The 20,218-nt window shown below is 39.3% G+C and overlaps 1 protein-coding gene across 10 annotated transcripts in view; it reads left to right on the forward strand.

Moving 5' to 3' along the window:
* Nucleotides 1-20,218, forward strand: part of LOC104610878 (uncharacterized) — a 28,716-nt gene that overhangs the window by 2,915 nt on the left and 5,583 nt on the right. For 3 of the 10 annotated variants that reach the window (XM_010277703.3, XM_010277705.3, XM_010277706.3), the window contains exons 2-7: nt 2,013-2,044; nt 2,915-2,984; nt 3,207-3,264; nt 12,720-12,812; nt 13,815-13,929; nt 14,008-14,050. In XM_010277703.3, the coding sequence (XP_010276005.1) occupies nt 2,013-2,044; nt 2,915-2,984; nt 3,207-3,264; nt 12,720-12,812; nt 13,815-13,929; nt 14,008-14,050 (411 nt within the window). Of the gene's footprint in view, nt 1-2,012; nt 2,045-2,914; nt 2,985-3,206; nt 3,265-12,719; nt 12,813-13,814; nt 13,930-14,007; nt 14,056-14,218; nt 14,265-14,398; nt 14,470-20,218 lie in introns of all 10 variants that reach the window. The other 7 variants (XM_010277704.3, XM_088894542.1, XM_088894543.1 and 4 more) reach the window with 4 other exon arrangements.

Consider the following 20,218-nt stretch of genomic DNA (forward strand, 5'->3'; position numbering starts at 1 on the left):
CACCCCAATCTCCCTTGCTAAGCTAATAATCTCTCTTAGAGGCTGTCTAAGAGACCAAACTCCCAAGTTTCCAGATTGCATCCACTCTATTACCAGCTTGGAGTCTCCTTCTACTTCTAATTGCTGCATTCCTCATTGTTTCGCCAGTCTCAAACCTTGAAGTAAGGCCATTACTTTTGCCCTTAATGAATCTCCCACCCCAATTGGGCCTGAGTAAAGGGCCAAGACTTTTTCTTCCTCATTTCTGAACACACCCCAACTCCCGACTAACCTGGATTACCCAAGGAGCTTCCATCAAAGTTTAGCTTCACCCTGAACTGAGGCGGTGGTACCCAACTTTCTTGTACCACAGGGGAGGAAGGTGAGGATACAGCTATAGCACTCCAATTTCTAATTAAGTCAACTGAGGAGAAGTCCCTGAAGTGATGATGTACTTTCAGCCAATGCATAACCTTGATGGTGACAACCTCAACAAGTGTTTCCTTGGATTTTTCTTGCCCTAGGAAGATCTTATTGTTTCTCTCTTCCCAAATTGACCATGGGATGATTGCTCTTGTTATTCTCCACATTATCCTGCCTATTTTCCTTGGTTTTCGGAAGAAGCTAGAGTAAAAAAGGTTCAGCACCATAATTAGCCAAGTTTCATAGACAAGGCTATAGATGGTTATCTCCTTACATGTATTTCAATATGAAACAAGGAAGAAAAGAAGAAAAAGGAAAGAAAGAAAGGAGTGAGAGGAATAGAAAGAATATGGTCTTCCATCTCATATTAAAGGGGTGTAGGAAGAAAACAAGATTCCCTACCATCCTCTTCTCTTTTTTTTTTTTTTAATGTTCTCCACACCAATCTTCTCTTTTCTCTTTCTACTTGTTTCTTAGTGCTAGAAATCCTATAGATAAATTAGTATTAGCCAACAAAATGGCATTAACCCCTTCTCCTTGTAGGAGAGGGGTTTATATAGAAGAGGGAGGTGGTTAAGTAACTCCCCACCTCTCTCTTCTTAGGGTGCCAAGTGTCGCCCCACTTAAAATGGGTTAAAGAGGGAAAAGAAAACTCTTCCTTCCTAAGGTGACAAGTGTCCCCCCACTTAAAGTGGTTAGAGGAGGGAAAATAACTCTCTCCCCTAGGGTGACATGTGTCCCTCCACTTAAAGTGGGTTAAGGAGGGAGAAGAAAACTATTCCTTCCTGAAGTGACAAGTGTCCCCCCACTTAAAGTGGTTGGAGGTGGGAAAATAACTCTCTCCCCTAGGGTGACATGTGCCCCTCACTTAAAGTGGTTGGAAGAGGGAAAATAACTCTCTCCCCTAAGGTGACATGTGTCCTCCCACTTAAAGTGGTTAGAGGAGGGAATAAAAGCCTTCTTGTTAGAATAGGACAAGTGGCATCCCCTTATAAATAAGTGGGGCACCTCACAAGAAAATTAATTTTTATAGATTTAATTCTTTTAGGGCCTGCTGTCCCATTAAATGGGCTCTATTGCGGGCCCATTAAATGCTTATTGCATTACAAACAAGCCCAATTAACTTGGGGCTTGTTGTTCACTAAGCTAGAATGCAAGCCCCTTTCTTTATTAAAATGTTTGGCCCGCCAATAGGACTGACTGGCCCACTTGGATTTATGAGTTTGTGCTTGTCTTCCTCTTTTTTTTTTTTTTTTCTTTTAAAAATTCTTTGTTATTGATAAAAAAACTATATATCTATGTAACAAAGTGGAAGTTACTATTTACTTTTTTATTAAGAGGTTGTCCTTATTTAGCTTTGATTATCTTGAGAGTAGGTTTTGTTGGTTTCCCTGATTTTTTTTTTATTTTGATAATAGTTTTTTACTATACAGAGATTGCATTTTTTATTGATATTAGTCATACATTTTCCTACTATATCTAAAATTGAGATCATTCTTACTGTGGGCATTCTTTTATATATGGTACTGTTTCTTTATTTGTTAGCAACTGGGGTTTGTGGATTGATGTTTTAAAATTATAAAACTGGTGGATCAATTTTATTGTTTCAGGTAACAAACTCAAGAGAAGATGAACAGTATAGGTGAGTTTCTACTTGAATTTAAGTATTTTCTTAAAATCTTATCTGATAATACTTAACACTGTTGTAAATTTATAGGTATTCCTTTTCTTTTACACACTCCAAAAATGCATAAGTTTATTCCCCTTTTAGTAGTAGTTGAGTTTTAAGTGATTTCATTGCTTTATAGAGCACAAGTAAAGAAAACCTTTGGGTCAGTTGAAGGTTTTTGTTGCATGAAGGGTTGAAAGGATGAAACTTGTCACTTAGGGGTACCACACAATATTGGTATATTTGACTTCTCTATATTTCATTTGGGCTTTACAGTTGAATTCAGAAATAAAATAAAAGAAGAAAAGAGAAAAATATCATTAGACATATACATACCATGTATGGTGTAGGTGTGAGTATGGTTGCATGTGGTGTGAACCCCTGGCCTGCATGCACAAAATGCAAAAGATTCTGTGTATGATAGTATAAAGACAAAATACACAATATAATATGCACATATGCATACATGGGATCATATATTATAGAGCTTGGTCTGGGTTTGGGCTATCTGGGGCCTCAACCCAAGCCCAACTTGTATTGGAGGTGGGGTCACGTCATGCTCAAGTTCCTAGGTCCAGGGCTCCAGGCTGAGCCCAGAGCCTGAAAACCCAAACCTACTTCATGCAAGAACTTGGGTTTGGTTGGGCTTTATTTGCAGACCTAGCTGAAGTAGATCTGATTGCTGTTTTGCAATATCCATGCTGTCATTTTGCATCCATACATTTGCATCTTTGATAATATAGTCTACTGTTGGTTTTCTATGCCAGTTGTATTCCTGAGAAAATGTTTCATTTTTGATAGCTTTTTGATGTGATATTTTGTTGAGGTAGATTCCTATTTTAGCAGGGATAGTGAGAATGATTCAATAGCTAAGATGAAGGCTGCTGAGGAGGCTCTAGAAACCAAGCAGAAGGTATTGATTGGACTTGGTTCTGATTGGTCACCTGAGTTAGTGTGCTTCTGTATTAGTATGTTATTTTTACCATGAAAATTGAAGGAGGTGAAATGAAAGGCAGTAATTAATCTTCTTTTACTATCTAGTCTTAGCAGTATCATGGTTTTATTCTTGCTAACCTAGACTTTTAGGTGACATTTCCTCATATATTGCCTTAGTAGCTTGTCCTGTGAAATGCAGCAAAAACCTTCATTTGAGCTGTCTGGGAAGCTTGCTGCAGAAACAAATCGAGTAAGGGGTAAGGTTTGGAGTGGTTGAATTCTTTGAATAATCTCTAGTTCCTATCTTCATCTGGATGTGGACAAGTGTGTAGTAGCATTCTTTTCCATTAGTTTCTGTTTTGGGGGAATTAGCTACATCTGATTCTACCAGTATGTAATATCATTTCATGCTTGTGTCCCTTAGCTATCTTAAATGATAGGATGATATATTATTGTTTTTGAAGAGGTCTATATCCATTTTATTTCTGTTATTTATGATGGGGAGAATCTATGAAATGCCAGTTATTGTTGTTTTGTTTAGCACTTAATTTGGCAAGTGCAAAGAGTGTTGAAGCAAACGATGTCAAAAGGACAAATCAATAACTGACTGGATCTTATGTAAACTAGTTGGCAAGCTTATACATGGTTTAGGATGTATCTACCTTTTTTTCATAGGAAACGATAATTTTCATTAATGAATTTAAATAAAATTACAATTACAATTTACCACCCACAGGATGGGTGGAACATCAGAACAAGAACCTTACAAACAAGCCCAAAACAAAGCCTCCCTAGTAGCTCCTTGCTTAGCTAAAGTGCCAGCCATTCCATTTGCTGACTTTCTTACCTATTTAAAATGCATCCCAATCTCCCTTGCTAAGCTAATAATCTCTCTTAGAGGCTGTCTAAATGACCATACTCCCAAGTTTCTAGATTGCATCCACCCTATTACCAGCTTGGAGTCTCCTTCCACTTCTAAGTGTTGCATTCCCCATTGTTTCGCCAATCTCAGGCCTTGGAACAAGGCCATGAGGTCTGCCCTTAAGGAGTCCTCTATCCCAATCGGGCCTGAGTAAAAGGGCCAAGGCTTTTCCTTCCTCATTTCTGAAAACACCCCCAACTCCCGACTGGCCTGGATTACCCAAGGAGCTTCCATCAAAGTTTAACTTCACCTTGAATTGAGGTGGTGGTAACCAACTTTCTTGAATTGCAGGGGAGGAAGGTGAGGATACAATTATAGCATGCAAATTCCTAATTAAATTAGTTGAGGAGCAGTGTCTTAAAAAGGCGTGGGAGGCGTACGCCTAGAGGCACGCCTCCAGGCAAGGCGCTCCCAAAACACCTTGAGGCATATGCCAGAGGCGTTGACACCTATGAGGCGTACACCTCATGCGCCTCATGCACATCTTATATAAAAAGAAAGAAAAAAAAGAAAAAAAAGGAAAGGAAAGGAAAGGAAAGGAAAAGAAAGGGAAGGGAAAGAAAAAGAAAGAGAAGAAAAAAGAGAAAAGAAAAGAAAAGGAAAGAAAAGAAAAGGTAAGGGAAGAAAAGATAAGGGGAAAGAAAGTGGTTTGCCCCCTGCCCCTTCGGCTGGGGGGCTTCACCCCCCAGACCCCTCCACCCCCTTTTCGATGTAGCTGCCCCCCCTTTCAATTAATGTTATGCGTCTTTATTCTTCTTAATATAAAAGATTTTTATTAAAAATAAAGAAAAAGTGAGATCCTCCTCCTAAGCCCCTCCTCTTAAGGAGGCTTACACCTCTTGCGTTTTGAACTACGCCTCACACCTCTAGGTAGTGGAACGCCTCGCGTCACGCCTCTGCGTTTTAAAACATTGTTGAGGAGAAGTCCTTGAAGAGGTGCTGCACTTTCAACCAATGCATAACCTTGATGGTGATAACCTCAAGAAGTGCTTCCTTGGATTTTTCTTGCCCTTGGAAGATCCTATTGTTTCTCTCTTCCCAAATTGACCAAAGGATGGATGCTCTTGTTATTCTCCACATTACCCTGCCTCTTTTCTTTGGTTGTCGGAAGAAGGTAGAGTAAAAAAGGTTCAACACACTTGAGGGGGGATTCCAACTGCAACGAAAAAGAGGAGATAACCAATCCCACAAATAAGAAGCAAAAGGACAAGAAATCAAAAGATGAGTCGCCGTCTCATCATTTCTTAAGCAAAGGCAACAAACATGGGAAAGGCACCAATCCGGCCATTTTCTTTGAAGTATATTCATAGTGTTGATATTTTGGAGAGCCACTTCCCAGCAAAAAACCCTAATCTTTGGCGGCACAGGAGAAAACCACACTTTAGCAGGAAAAGAGACAGACACAACAGAAGGTTGAACTAAGGCATTGAAAAAAGAGGAACTCATCTGCAAGAAAGATGAGTGAAGTCAACACAATGAACTCATTTGCAAGAAAACCACACTTCTTTAGCTGGAAAAGAGACAGGCACAACACAGGAGAAGGCCACACTTCTACTGTTTGGGCAAGAAAGATCTAGGAAAAGTGAAGTCAACACAGTGAACAACTCATATGCAAAAGCCAACTTTGAATCCCTCAACCCTCTTCTCAAACCCAAATCCCAGGTCCCCTCAAACACATAGAGTGAGGAGATGGTTTTGAATTTATTTAGGGGAAGAGAATACATTACCGGAATCTATCCTTAAGGGGGGTTTTTTCCCAAGCCAAAGATCCTCCCAAAACAGAATTTTATTACCTGAGTACACATCAGGTCTGATGAAAGGCTAGAAGGAAGGCAAGACTCCAGCAATGGTTTTCCAAGGGGAGAAATGAGAAGCCCTAGGGTTGACGCCAACATCCCATCCATTAGCTGTCATCCCATGAATACTTTCCACCACCAAGTGCGATAAACTATCCTGCTCTGAAGGAAACCTCGACAACCACTTTCCTAACAATGCTACATTCCTTAATATGATATTGCCAATGCCTAGACCCCCGACTTCCTTTTTCCTAGAAACTACTTCCCACTTCACTAGATGGTCCTTTTTTGAGTCATCTGGTTCCCACAAAATATCTCTCATGAGCTTCTCTAACTTATTGGCAACCTTGATAGGTAGCTTAAAGGTAGACAAAAAATACACTGGAAGGTTGGCCAAAGTGGACTTGATTAAAGTGATTCTACCCCCTAGTGAGATATAATTTCTCTTCCACCATTCTAGCTTCTTAGTGAATCTTTCCAAAACTGGGTACCAAAAGCTTTCTATTCTAGGGTTTCCCCCCAGGGGCAGACCTAAATAAACCAAAGGCCAACCACTTACCTCGTAGCCTAAAGACCTAGCCACCAAATGCACCTTATCTTCCTGTTTATTCACCCCCGCTACACAACTCTTATTCCAATTGACTTTCAGATTGGAGACTTTCTCAAAGTGTGTCACCACCAATCTCAAATTATCCATCTCCTCATGTTCCCCTTCACAAAAGAGAATGATATCATCTGCAAATTGTAGGTGAGTGACAACCACTTGTTGCCTCCCAACTCTCAAACCTTTGATTAGGTTCCTTGTATCAGCCCGGAAATCAAAACACTCAGGACATCCCCTATTAAGGTGAAGAGGAAAGGTGACAAAGGGTCTCTATGTCTAAGGCCCCTCTTTGCAGGAAAGAAGTCCCTAGCTACTCCATTCACTATGATTGAAAAAGTGACAAGAGGTAATGCAACCCTTCATCCGATTACACCACCTCTCCCTTAAAGCCTCTATTCCTCAACACTTTAGCAAGAATTCCCAATATACCAAATTGTAAGCCTTTTCGAGGTCTTGTTTACAGATCCGACCCTTCCCCCCCCCCTTTTTTTTTTGTAATCCACACATTCATTGGCTATTAAGATATGATCAATAATTTGTCTCCCCTTCACAAAGGCTCCTTGGTTTGGTAAGATTAAGGAAGGGAGGACTTTCTTGAGTCTTAGGGCAAGAACTTTAGAGATGATCTTATACAAACTCCCAATCAAACTGGTAGCTCTAAAGTCCTTGGGCTGAACTGCAAGCACCATCTTAGGGATCAAGGCTGTAAAAGTAGCATTTGCACCCAATGTTTTAAAAGCGCAAGGCGAGGCGTGCAATTTAAAAAGAAGCTAAAAATTAAAAAAAATGCAAAAAAATAAAAAAAAATGCAAAAAATTATAAAACATAATATTAATAAAAATATAAACTTAAGTTTTAAAAAACCTATTATCTAAAATTAAAATACATAAATATAATATGTAAAGCATATTCAAATGAGAATTTAAAAATGAAATCAAACATATAAAACATTTTCAAGCATATAAAACCCACAATCTCTTTTTTTTTCTCAATTGCATCAAGTAGCTAATGTGACATATTACATTCCTAATTCTACGAGCCGCCTTTGTGCCACGCCCCTCGAGGCAAGCCCAAACAAGTCCATGTTAGGGTCTTAAATTCTTAGTTTTCACACAAAAAATAATAATTGTATAGTTTTAATTGCTTTTAAGAAGATATTTTATTAGGATGAATGAATGGACAACATTACCAATTAGGGGATTCTCGAAGCTCCGGTACCCTAACATGGACTTGTTTGGGCTGGCCTTGAGGGACCAGCCCCTCAAATGCGCCTCGCCTTTTAAATCATTGTTTGCACCTGCATTTATTTTTCCTCTTTCAAAGAACTCCAAGAAAACCTCAACCAGGTCATCACCTAAGATATCACAACAGTCTTGATAAAAAGCCAAAGTGAATCCATCCGGGCCCTGGGATTTTGATCTTTCCATAGAGAATGCTGCCTCCTTTATTTCCTGAACCTCAAAAGGCCTTTCCAGGGGTTCCAACAACTCCCTTTGTTCAGCATGCCATTCAAAGTCAGATAGAGACTCTCTTACTCTACTGGGACTGCCATAAATGGATTTAAAATGCTTCACAAAAGCTTTTGCAATCTCTTCCTCTCTTGTCAGCACTACATTCCATTCCAAACTTTCAATAGTGTTCTTCCTTTTCCTTCCATTTGCCAAATTATGAAAAAAGTTTTGTATTCCATCTCCTTCCTTCAACCATTTGCATCTTGATTTTTGTCTCCGACTTATTTCTTCTTTTTTCTGAAAATGTCCTCTAAATCTTGTTTCAACTTCCATCTCTCTTCCCTTCCTTTAAGCCTTAATCTTTTCTCTGCTTCAGCAACATCAAGCTCTTGAATCCTTTTAATAATAGCCTCCTTTTTGTCTTCAATTCTGCCAAACTCTTCTTTGTTCCAAGCTTTGGTCCTGGCTTTCAGCTTTTGTAACTTCTTGTAGAATCTATAGCCTTTCCATCTAAACACAACCTGATCCTCTTCCCACCACTCTTTCACCTTCTTTTGAAAGTCTGGATGTAGCAGCCACATGTTTTCAAATCTGAAAGGGCAAGGCCCTCCTCCTAGTCTTTCTTGAGATGGCCTAACTGGGCAATGATCTGACGTAGGTCTAGGTAGGGCCCTCATCACCAAACCACTCCAAACTTCCTCCTAGTCTGAAGAGAATAAGAATCTGTCTAGCTTACAACAAAGTGGCTGTTCCTGGAAATTAGATAAGGTATATTCAGCTTGCAACAACGGCAATGGTTGCTAACTCCTATGGTGGAGTTATTTATTTCATTGACAAATCTAATGACATTGAAGTCTCCTTCCAAACACCATGGTCCCTTCCACAATCCCCGTATAGCTGCTAACTCCTCCATTTCTCTATATGAATTTGGCCCATAAACATTTGTTAAAACCCATTCCAGTCCATCAACTCTTATTCTTAATTTCATAGTAACTGTAAAGTTACCAATTAATTATTCTGTACAATCCAAATCCTCATTTTTCTAGATTGTCATTGTCAGAATACACCCTGAGCCCCCCCCCCCCCCCAAGATTGTGCAAAAGCCCAACTCAATCCTCTATTTGACTAAATACTTCTCACCCATCTCCTATCCACCTTTGATAATTTTGATTCTTGATTTAACACAACATCTGTCTTCTCTTTTCTAAGCATTTCCCTTATCACTCTTCTTCTCTTGGAACGCCCCAAATCCCTTACATTCCAACTAATAATATTCATTGAGATACGATCTTATGAACAAACCCTAGACCTAGACAACACCTTTTGCTAACCTGACTACCTTCCCTTTCTCCTAGAACACCCCTTATCATAGTCCACTTCACATCTCAGTCTTTCCACTTCACTCAGTTTATTCTTCCTCCTTTTGGGTGTCCCTCCTTCAAGCTTTTTCTTAGAGTTATCTTGGTCTTCCACTCTTTTCTGTTTTTGTGTCACCCTTCTGTTCCTTTTCAAAGTTCTCCCCTAATTCCTCCTTTACCAGAAGTCTAAAGGTTTGCAAGATTAATCCCCAAATCCTTTTCCCTTCCTCCACAGTATCATTCAAAGCCTCCACATCCTCTAATACCTCTGTTACTTCAATAGAATCACTAGGACAGGCAGCTTTTGGAAGAGTGTCGGCTTCACCTGCAGGCTGAGACAAAACAGCAACTGGGGAAGGGGACAGATTAGTACCAAAAACTCGAGGAACAACAGAAACATGAAAAACCATACCAGAATCACCAAAATCCGAAGTGTCACCAATTCCGCCTAGGTTTTGAGGGAGTTTGCTGGGAGAAGTCTCCTTAGGATCATCCTGTGTTGCACTAACAGGGGATAAGGGAAGGGCACCTTGACCCTTGATCTGGATTCGTGGCAGGTTCTTCTCTGATTTTGGCCAAGACGTTCATCTCCCCCAAAGTACTGCCTCCCTTTCCCAAGCTTTTTGACGGTTCTAGAGAGTTCACAAGCTTAGGCAAAGTTTCTTCTCCAAAAAGGAGTGTTGTTCCAAGGTCTACATCCACCAGAGAGGAACCTTTCGAGCATCTATTTCTCACACTTCCTATGCTGGAATCCTCGAGGAGAACATCATCTTCCTTTTCTTCTTCACAGTTTACCCACTCTGAGTCGAAACTATCATCATCAGACCTCCGCCGATCAAACTTTGGGTTTGTATGCTCCGGGGTCGTGGAATAGGAGACTAGTCTAGGTCTCCAGTTGAAACCCTCCATCGTTGCTGTGTTCGATCCGCCTCTCTTCGAACCAGGTCTCGAGTTGGAAGATGATAGACCTAAACAATGGTCCATCATCTTCGGTTCTGCCTTGGTCATGTGACCACTTAAGTGGTCACCTGATGTTCCTAAGTTAGTCACATGACCACTTAAAGCTTACATGGTCTCTCAACTTGCTTCAGCCCCTTACACCTAGGGCCCCCCTCTGGTACATCTTTACACTTTTTAATGGGCTTACTTGGAGGTCCATCTGCAGAGACCTTAAAGTGGCCTCAACTTCCACACCCACTACTCTTCTACTCGACTGAACCTCCTCCCCATGTGGCGAACCTGAATCAGCGTCCACTGTCTTCAACGGCTCGAAAACAAGCCCAGCCTGGCATACACTCTCCTTTAACACACCTGAAGATTGAGCAATTGTCTCTTTGTTAAAACCAGAAGTCAGAACCTGGGCATAGGTCCTGTGCTGCCTAAACCACTTCCTTGTCTTGTACGCATCATAGTTTCCCCTGTAGACAACTCTTATGAGTTCTTCTTTTTCAGAGTTTCCAAAAATGCGCAAGTCTCCGCCAATCTCTGATTTCCGTGTAGGTATTCTTCTTCTACCTTCTCTTCCTCCTCCCCCCTGGACTCCCTCCACAAGGTAGCTTCAATGGAGGATAGAAGCCACGCAGGGTAGAAACAGTCTTCAAAGAAAACTTCTATCTTCCTTGGAACTTCTTCTGGCTTAACTCCACTTAGTCTTATGGCTGCTGACCTGAGGTCCAGTACGAATACCTCATCGAGTTGGGCCTTGCATAACGAAGCAATTGACTCAAACACTTCTGTCTTCCACAGATGAATAGGCAAACCAACAATCCTGATCGTGACCCTGTCTACTAGCTCCAAATCTTTTGAGTTTGAAACAGGGGACCACTTCATAACCGTGACTGTTTACCCAGCTACCTGAAAGTTCAAAGCTTTAACATCCACTTCATTCTCCAGCAGGTCAAACAGAGCTTTGCAATCTTCGAATAGAGTGATGAAAGTAGGGCCCTTCAACTTCAGAGTTTTAATTACGCCTTCTGCTATTTTCTTCCAATCTTCTGGTTTCTTTTTTGTGACAACTACCAATTTCTTTTCTACTCTTCTTTCTCACCTTTATAAGCTATTTTGCCCGTACCCATAACATTCACCACCATATAATTGCTCAAAACCCATATGATTAATGTGCTTTGATGCAATTCACTACTCTCCAAAAAATACTGTCATCTTTTTTTGATCAGCAATCAACATCAAATTTTATTACTTAGAATAAGAAGAGAGTACAGAGCAAAGGCAGCCTCGGATACCACCAATAAAATACAAAGACAATTTAATATCTAGTCTTGCAACTGAGTCCAGAAGCACACTGTCCTATTTACCCCTTGCTTTGTTAGTTGGTCAGCTAGACCATTTTCCGACCTAGGAGTCCATTGAATTATCAGCTGCATATCCCTTGAGAACCTCTTGAATTGTTTGATTTTGTTTCTGAAAAACCAAGGAACCTTCTCATTCTGTTTTAGTCAACTTATTACTATTTTGGAGTCACCTTCAACTATTAGCTTTTGTATCCCCATTTCCATAGATTTCTGCACCCCATAAATTACTGTGTTCAGTTCTGCTGTTACAGAATCACACACTCCAATGGGGCCTGAGTACATACCCATGATCACTCCGCTTTCATTTCTTAAAACCCCTCTAAATCCAGATGGCCCCGGATTCCCAAAATTACTTCCGTCAAAGTTTAATTTCAGGAATTCTAACTCTGGGGGTTCCCAGCCCTTTAGTGCCTTCCACTTAGCTAAAGTTGAGGCTGCAATTGTTCTCCAGCTCCTTAATATGTCATCAATAGAGAAGGCTGAAAGCAACTCCAGTGTCTTTATCCAGAAAGCCACTTTTGCCATAATTCCTTCAATTAATGCTTCTTTGCTCATTTTCTTTTCCTCAAATATACATTTATTTCTTTCCTCCCATATGTTCCAGATTACTGCTGCTCTTGTACACCTCCACATCAGTCTTCCCTTCCTTTTTGTCCAGCTGAAAGTAGAAGTATCAAACAACCTGTCCAAGCTGTCTGGAGTATTCCACCTGCACCCAAAAAGAGAGAAAAACCAATCCCAAATACCACAAGCAAACGGACAAGAAATGAAAATGTGAAGAGTAGATTCACCATTAGATTCACACAAGCAGCACCAATTTGGGGAAAGGCACCATCCAGAAAAACAGTCATTTCTTAGTCAAGTAAGGAGTTTTATTGTAGGAGTGTCCATTAAATATCTTAGATAGTGTCAGATCAGATGATGATATGGCATTTTATCTTGGTCGTCTTGCCTCTGTCATCTTCAGATTTGGATGGTCACCTTTTCAAGTGTTTAACTATCACATAAGATGGAGTTGGAGTTGGCTATGTTGTTTCCTAATGGAATGAGATAGATGCGCTTTCAGGCTATAGATATTTCTGCATGCAACCATTATTTTTTGAACCAGGCAGCAGTTTTCCCTGTTAACATGTTGAGTATAAGAACAAATCTTGCCTGTAATTTTTAATGGGAGGTGGTTGAATGATGGCTAAGAATTTTTGTTTGAAGCTAGATTACACTGATACAATAATATTATTATGTCACTCTTTAATTGAAGGATTCCAATTTCAGGTGTGACAATGCTATTTAATGAGCCACCAGATGCACGCAAGCCAGACATAAGATGGAGACTATATGTTTTCAAGGCTGGTGAAGTGCTCAATGGTAACACTCTTAAAGTGCTTTTGCTTGTTTCATATATGCTTTCTCACTGTACTTGGGGTATGCAATTGATTATGCTTTTTTTTTTCCCACTTTCCTGCCACCTTATATGAACATAGACAGTTATTGTAGTCCTAAAAGTGGCAGTTACCAGAAAACATGTATGATGTTTTGCTTATCAGAATTCTTTTGATTTGATGCCTTTTTTAATCCCTGATATTTGACTATTTTCTTTTTAGCAAAATTAAAATTAAGGCAACCTCATATCAAAAGATTTAATCTCTGATGGCACATTTGAATCGACAAAAGTACAAAACTTTTGAAATAGAGTAAAACCTTTTATTTATTCTTAGTTTGTTGCTTTGAAAGTGCAGATACATCAGTTTTAAGAGTCGTTTCAACCTTTATTAATTATTTGATCAATTGAAGAGATGAAGAATTCAGTTATGGTTATAGTAAAATAAAATTTCCATTACCCAGTCCTGGTCCTGGCTATCCAGGATTTTGGGAGGGGTGGATTGGATACAGACTAACCTCTGGCATTTTAGCATGACGTGGCTGCCCTCTTACTTGAGGGTTATCCCAATCTTTGGTAGCCTAGCTATTTAACATTAGAAATTCAGAGCTCAGTTATATGGGAGTCTTGTTTTATTGATTGAATATTGCTGTGTTTTTATATATAAAAAAAGAATGTTGCTGTGTTTTTTTATCTCTTAGTTTGCTCAATTGTGTTTTTGATATTTTCATAATTTTCTGTCAATTGAATCTCATCTCTAAGGTTACTAATGCTATTTTTTCTAGTTTATTGTGTTTCTTAGCAGACTCAACTATTTCGAAATTTAGAGATGCATGTTCATTACATTTTGCAAAGTTGGAGACATCAATTTAATTTTGGTGTCTATTTTGTAGTTCATTAATGCTATTCTTATGGCTTGTCTTTAATTACTTTCCACATCTGTTATATTAAATCAATTTATGTTTCTGAGGAGAATATCTGATGAACAGAGCCCCTTTACATACATCGCCAGAGCTGTTACCTTTTTGGGAGAGAAAGAAGGGTGGCAGACATCCCTACAGATCACCCTTCCTGTAGCAAGCAACATGCTGTCGTTCAGTTCCGGTAGATTTATATTTGGCAATCTTGTTTTGTGGTTGATTTTTAAGAACACTTAGTAATTATTTATCTCGTATTTTTCAGGCAAGTGGAAAAAGAGCAACCTGATGGCAGATTGTTAAAGCAAGTAAGGTAAGAACAAGATAGTTTGTAATATATATATATATATATATATATATATATATATATATATATTATATAAACTTTACCTAATACCTAAAAAGAGATTATTACCAATATTCTTTATTGATTAGATTTCTTAGTGCTAATTACTATTCAATGTGCACTTTACTAGGCCTTATTTGATGGACCTTGGAAGCACAAATGGAACTTTCATTAATGTAAGCCATTTACTGCATTGCCAGTTTTCCATTCATTAGTACATTTTATTATATAAATGTACATCTATATATGTATATATAAATGTATACACATGCAGTAATTTTTATTTGACACTTGATTTTACTTGGTGCAGGATAATCGTATTGAACCTCAACGTTATTATGAACTTTTTGAAAAAGACACCATTAAGTTTGGTAATAGTAGGTAGGCAATTAAAGTTAATATCTAATCTGTATAACATTTAATCTTATTTTTGTTCAGATTATGATTCATGCCAACACAAAAATCATTAATAGCTTGCACTATAATTATGCTTCTTAATATGCTTTTTAAAATCTGAACATGCATAACTGGTTACTCTCTTATGGGGGCATATATTACTCATATAAGACTCTGTTAGCTTTATGAACTTTTTGAAAAAGACACCATTAAGTTTGGTAATAGTAGGTAGGCAATTAAAGTTAATATCTAATCTGTATAACATTTAATCTTATTGTTGTTCAGATTATGATTCATGCCAACACAAAAATCATTAATAGCTTGCACTATAATTATGCTTCTTAATATGCTTTTTAAAATCTGAACATGCATAAACTGGTTACTCTCTTATGGGGGCATATATTACTCATATAAGACTCTGTTAGCTTTGATAGTTGTTGGGTCTTGAAATGGTGTAGAATAGCTAGTTAGCATTTTGGTTCTTGCAATTTTGACTGGAAAGTCTAATGAAATCAATTGAATTTTATCTATCAAATTTTTTTTTGACTGGAAAGTGTACAGGGAAAAATGGTGGAGTGAATGTACAGAAATTGGGTTATTAATGTTGAACAGTTAAGATTACTCTAATTGGTAAGAATGGATAAGAACCAGCATTTCTGGGGTTGGGTTGCTAGGAAAATATGAAGGGGAATATAGAAAGGATGAACTTAGATTGAATAGAACATAAGTGGTTGACTAGTAGTGGACGTGTGAGTGTAGTTGCAGGTTATAGGGCATGGAACGTCAATACATTTAAAAGGAGACAATAGGTTGAATCTCATGTTTTCGTTATTTCCTTCCTCTCCCCACTCTCCCTTTTTGAATCTTGTGGTTTTGGTGGAGGGATTGGAAGGGTGATTGTTGGGTTGGTTTAGGGACTGAAAATGCGGTCTTAGGCTATAAGAGTTCATGAAACAGAGTATTAAAACAGAAAGCTTCTTGTTAAATATCTTACTGGATTTTAAAAAGCGGAAACATAGACACTTGAATTGCTGTCTCAAGAACAGAATTAGGAGGAACTATGCTATGACTATGAATCCCAAATCTATTAGATTGAAACTTAGCCACACAACACAATATGCTTTTGAAAGTGTGCATGTGGGCAAATGAATTTTCTCTTTCACTTCATGTTGCTCTTGTACACAGTATTTTAAAAGTGCAAGGCACAAGGGTCAAAGCGAGGCACACGCCTTTTTGAAGCAAGGCGTAAAAATACAAAAATTTGCTAAAAAATAAAAAAAGTCATAAAATTAAAAAATGCCAAAAAATAAAAAAAAAGCAAAAAATAAAAATATTAAACATAATATTAATAAGAAATATAAACTTAGATTTTAAAATTAATTGTTTAAAAAACCTATTGTCTCCTATTGTCTAAAATTAAAATGCATAAACATAACATGTAAAGCATATTCAAATGAAAATTTAAAAATAAAATCAAACATATAAAACATTTTCAAGCATGTAAAGCCCACAATCTCGTTTTTATCCTCAATTGCATTACTTCAAGTAGCTAATGTGATGTAAAACATATTACATTCCTGATTCTACGAGTCACCTTTGTGCCACCCGCTCGAGGCAAGCCCAAACAAGTCCATGTTAGGGTCTTAAATTCTTAATTATCACACAAAATAATGATTTTATAATTTTAATTTCCTTTTTAAGAAGATATTTTATTAAGATGAATGAATGAACAACGATTTATTAAAAAAATGAATGAACAACATTAGCAAATAGGGGGTTCTACTCTGCTTCGGTTCGCTCCGAGAACCCATATTTGCTAATGTTGTTCATTCATTCATCTTAATAAAATATCTTCTTAAAAGGCAATTAAAATTATAAAATCATTATTTTTTGTTTGAGAATTAAGAATTTAAGACCCTAACATGGACTTGTTTGGGCTTGCCTCAAGGGGCATGGTTGGGGTCCGGGGGTGGAGCCCTCGACCCAGCCGCTAGTTTCAAAAAAATCTAAAGAGCGTACAATTTTCAAAAGGCGTACTAGGCATGCATCTTTTGAAAGTGCTTTTGCACCTTTTAAATCACTGCTTGTACATCTAGTCAATTGCATCCAATACCCTAGAAACAACTTAACTTATAAAGTTACAGTTGTAAATGGAAAGACCTCAAACACATAAAGAAATTAGGAACAAGCAATGAGTTTGGTAGTTGGATGTGTTGTGGTAAAGAAACATTTACAAACTAATCAAACATCAATAACAAGGTGTTCAAATAGTGCTGGGTGCACTGAGTTGTCAAGACTGCTGGAACAGACCAACAGAAGGCAGTTAATCAGTTTTACAAGAGGAACAAAAGCAGTTAATCAGTTTTACAAGAGGAAGCCACATCAGCACAACTAACCATCCACTTGTAACAAATGCCATCCACTTGTAACAACTGCCATCCACTTGTAACAACTGTAACAATCAAGATTGTAAAACTATAAGTAGTAGAGCAGAAAAGGAATAAGGGAATGACTCTTTCAGCATTAAACTCTCTCTCTCTCTCTCTCTCTCTCTCTCTCCTTCCAAGAATTCAGGAGGTTGGCCCCTCGAAGAGCCCTAAGTTAGGTAGGTTCCTAACAATTTGGTATCAGAGCCAGCATGACCAACACAAGAAACACGTCAGTAGACACTCGAATGGATCAGATGGAGGTAGAGATCCATCGAATGTCTTCAGATCTCAAAGAAATGAAGGAAGGCTTCACTGCTCTCCTCCTTCGACTGGATCATGGGGCAACGAACACTGATAGAGGAAGCCAAGAAGAGCGCAGCAATGAAAACAGCCGCAGAACAGGGGCGACAACAAGAATAGGCAAAATCGACTTCCCCATCTTCTCAGGCGGCAATCCAACTCCCTGGATTCTCAGAGCCGAAAGGTATTTCGATTACCATGAAACACCGGGGCAAGATAGGGTAGCTCTGGCTTCTGCGGATCTTGAAGGGGAAGCTATCCTTTGGTTTCAATGGTACAAAAGGGGGCACCCTCGTCAAACCTGGGCAGACTTCACGAACGCCATGACTGTCCGTTTTGGATCATCTGGGTTCGAAGATCTTGATGAAATTTTGGCAAAGCTGCGGCAGGTGGGATCAATAAAAGAATACCAGATGGAGTTCGAAAGGCTAGCCGTGAGAGTCCAAGGGTGGACGGAAAAGGCATTGGTGGGAAGCTTCGTCGGTGGCCTAAAAGAAGAACTGCGATTGGAAGTGAAAGCGATGCAGCCCACTTCGGTCATCAATGCGGCAACACTAGCAAGATTGTATGAGGACAAGTTCAGTCGAGCAAGCAAGGTGCAGCGACCATACGGTCCAGAAGCAAGAAAAGACGACAACACAAGACAAGGAAGAAGGAGTACTGGGCCCAGGCCCACGGGTTCCTTTCAAACGGCTGACCTGGGCAGAGATGCAAGCCCGTAGAGACAAAGGTCTCTGTTACAACTACGAAGAGAAATTTGAGCCGGGCCATCGCTGCGGGAAATGACAAGCGTTTCTCCTTCAAACAGATGCTGAAGAGGAAGACGATATCACCGGTTATGGAGAATCTAACCCAGGGTGGGAAATACAATCCAATGACACGCCTGAAATATCCTTACAAGCCCTTACGGGACTTGCGTCTCCTCAAACAATGAGAGTTGCAGGGCTGATTCTAGGATGCCAAGTGTCAATCCTCATAGACAGTGGCAACTCCCTTAACTTCATAACTCAAGTCTTGGTGGATAAAATGGGACTTACGGTTCAATCAACAACGACCTTTACGGTTCATGTGGCCAATGGTAACAACCTATCTTGCAATAGCATTTGCATGGGCCTACCACTAAAGATTCAGGGTCATCAGTTTGCGGTGGACCTATATCCTCTCCATCTCAGTGGAGCAGACATGGTGCTAGGCATTCAATGGTTAAGACAGCTAGGACCCGTGGTCTGTGACTGGGCCCGTCTCACCATGGACTTCACATCAGGAAACTCTACAGTCCATCTACAAGGGCAAACATGCAAGGGCCCAAGGCCCATCAGTCTTGCAACACTAACAAAGCAAAGAGGAGATCCAGATCAGCCCATATTCATGCACATGGACTCAAATTTTCCTACATTAGACCTTGAGGGCAAGGTCGCTCTAAAGGAAGGGGGGATTGTCAAGACTGCTGGAACAGACCAACAGAAGGCAGTTAATCAGTTTTACAAGAGGAACAAAAGGCAGTTAATCAGTTTTACAAGAGGAGGCCACATCAGCACAACTAACCATCCACTTGTAACAACTGCCATCCACTTGTAACAACAACTACCATCCACTTGTAACAACTGTAACAATCAAGATTGTAAAACTATAAGTAGTAGAGCAGAAAAGGAATAAGGGAATGACTCTTTCAGCATTAAACTCTCTCTCTTTCTCTCTCTCTCTCTCTCCTTCCAAGAATTTAGGAGGTTGGCCCCTCGAAGAGCCCCGAGTTAGGCAGGTTCCTAACAGTTGCTTTTGTAATGTGGAAATTGCTAGCATTTACCTGGTATGATCTAGTTATCATACAACTCAACTTCTTTTTTTTTTTTTTTTTGATAAGTAAAAGATCATTAAATTTCATTGAAAATCGTAAAGATAGGCTTCATTACAAGCATCCCACAGGGAGGCGCGAGATGCAGCCTCACTGTTAGAACAGAGCTAGTACAAAAGTACAATTGCACCCAATACAATTGATCCCTTATTACCCCTTGCTTAGCTAATGAATCAGCTAACGCATTAGCCTCTCTCCCACCCATTGTATATTTAGATTCATCTGTTGTGTTAATCACTAGAACTTCTTCATTTCATTTCTATTGAAGGAATGTTTAGGATCCATCATATGGATGGCCGAACCATGCTAGATGGCTGGGCAAAATTTAAAAAATTTTCTAAACCTTCCGGGAATCATATTCCTTAAGTTTCGAAAAACTGCATTTTTCTAGGATCGGTCTTGCACTGAACTGGACCAGATTTGAAACCAAACAAAGAAGGAGATGTATACCTGATATGGATACCACAAGTGTAGATCCCAAGGTTGAAGTTCATGCCCAAATCAGTTCCTAAAACCATTTTCCACTGAAGATGGCACAACTTGATCTTGAAGCCGGTTCAACAACGCAATTTTCAGCAAAACTGCAATCCAACTGCTTGGGTTGAACTGGGGAGGTGAGTACGAAATTTCTCTGAATTTTTCTTGCAAAAATTAGAGAGAACTGATCTTTATCAGTCCCAAAAGCTGTAGTCAAACTAGGGTATCTTGGGAGACAAAAGAAGAAGATAGAGCAGAATTGACCAGTGTTCTTGATCAATTCACCCTCTTCTTTTATCTCTTTATGGAGCACTTCTCCTAATCAAATTAGGAGATTATCCAAATCTTTATTTGGATCTAGACTCTATTAAGAAATAAGACTCATCCTCTTAAGAGGATGGGTGCTCCATACCCATTTCCAAACCCAGATTCGCCCCATGTCACATGACAACTTAAGCTGTCATGTGACATCTTAATTAATCATATTAATTATGGGCCTTAGGCCCGTTAGCTACATGGCTCATGACCCAAGAGTGTTGCTTGGCCAATTTAGGTTTGATTTGTATGGCGTGGAACCCCACAATGACCTCAAATAAGCCCACATGGGTTCGGCCCAGCCTCTGTGAAAAGGTCTGGCCGAATTCACTACTAAATGCAGTGAACTCCTGAGCTCATC

The sequence above is a fragment of the Nelumbo nucifera genome, chromosome 1 (assembly GCF_055504915.1).
Source record: "Nelumbo nucifera cultivar China Antique chromosome 1, China Antique-T2T, whole genome shotgun sequence".
In the NCBI taxonomy this organism is placed as follows: Eukaryota; Viridiplantae; Streptophyta; class Magnoliopsida; order Proteales; family Nelumbonaceae; genus Nelumbo; species Nelumbo nucifera.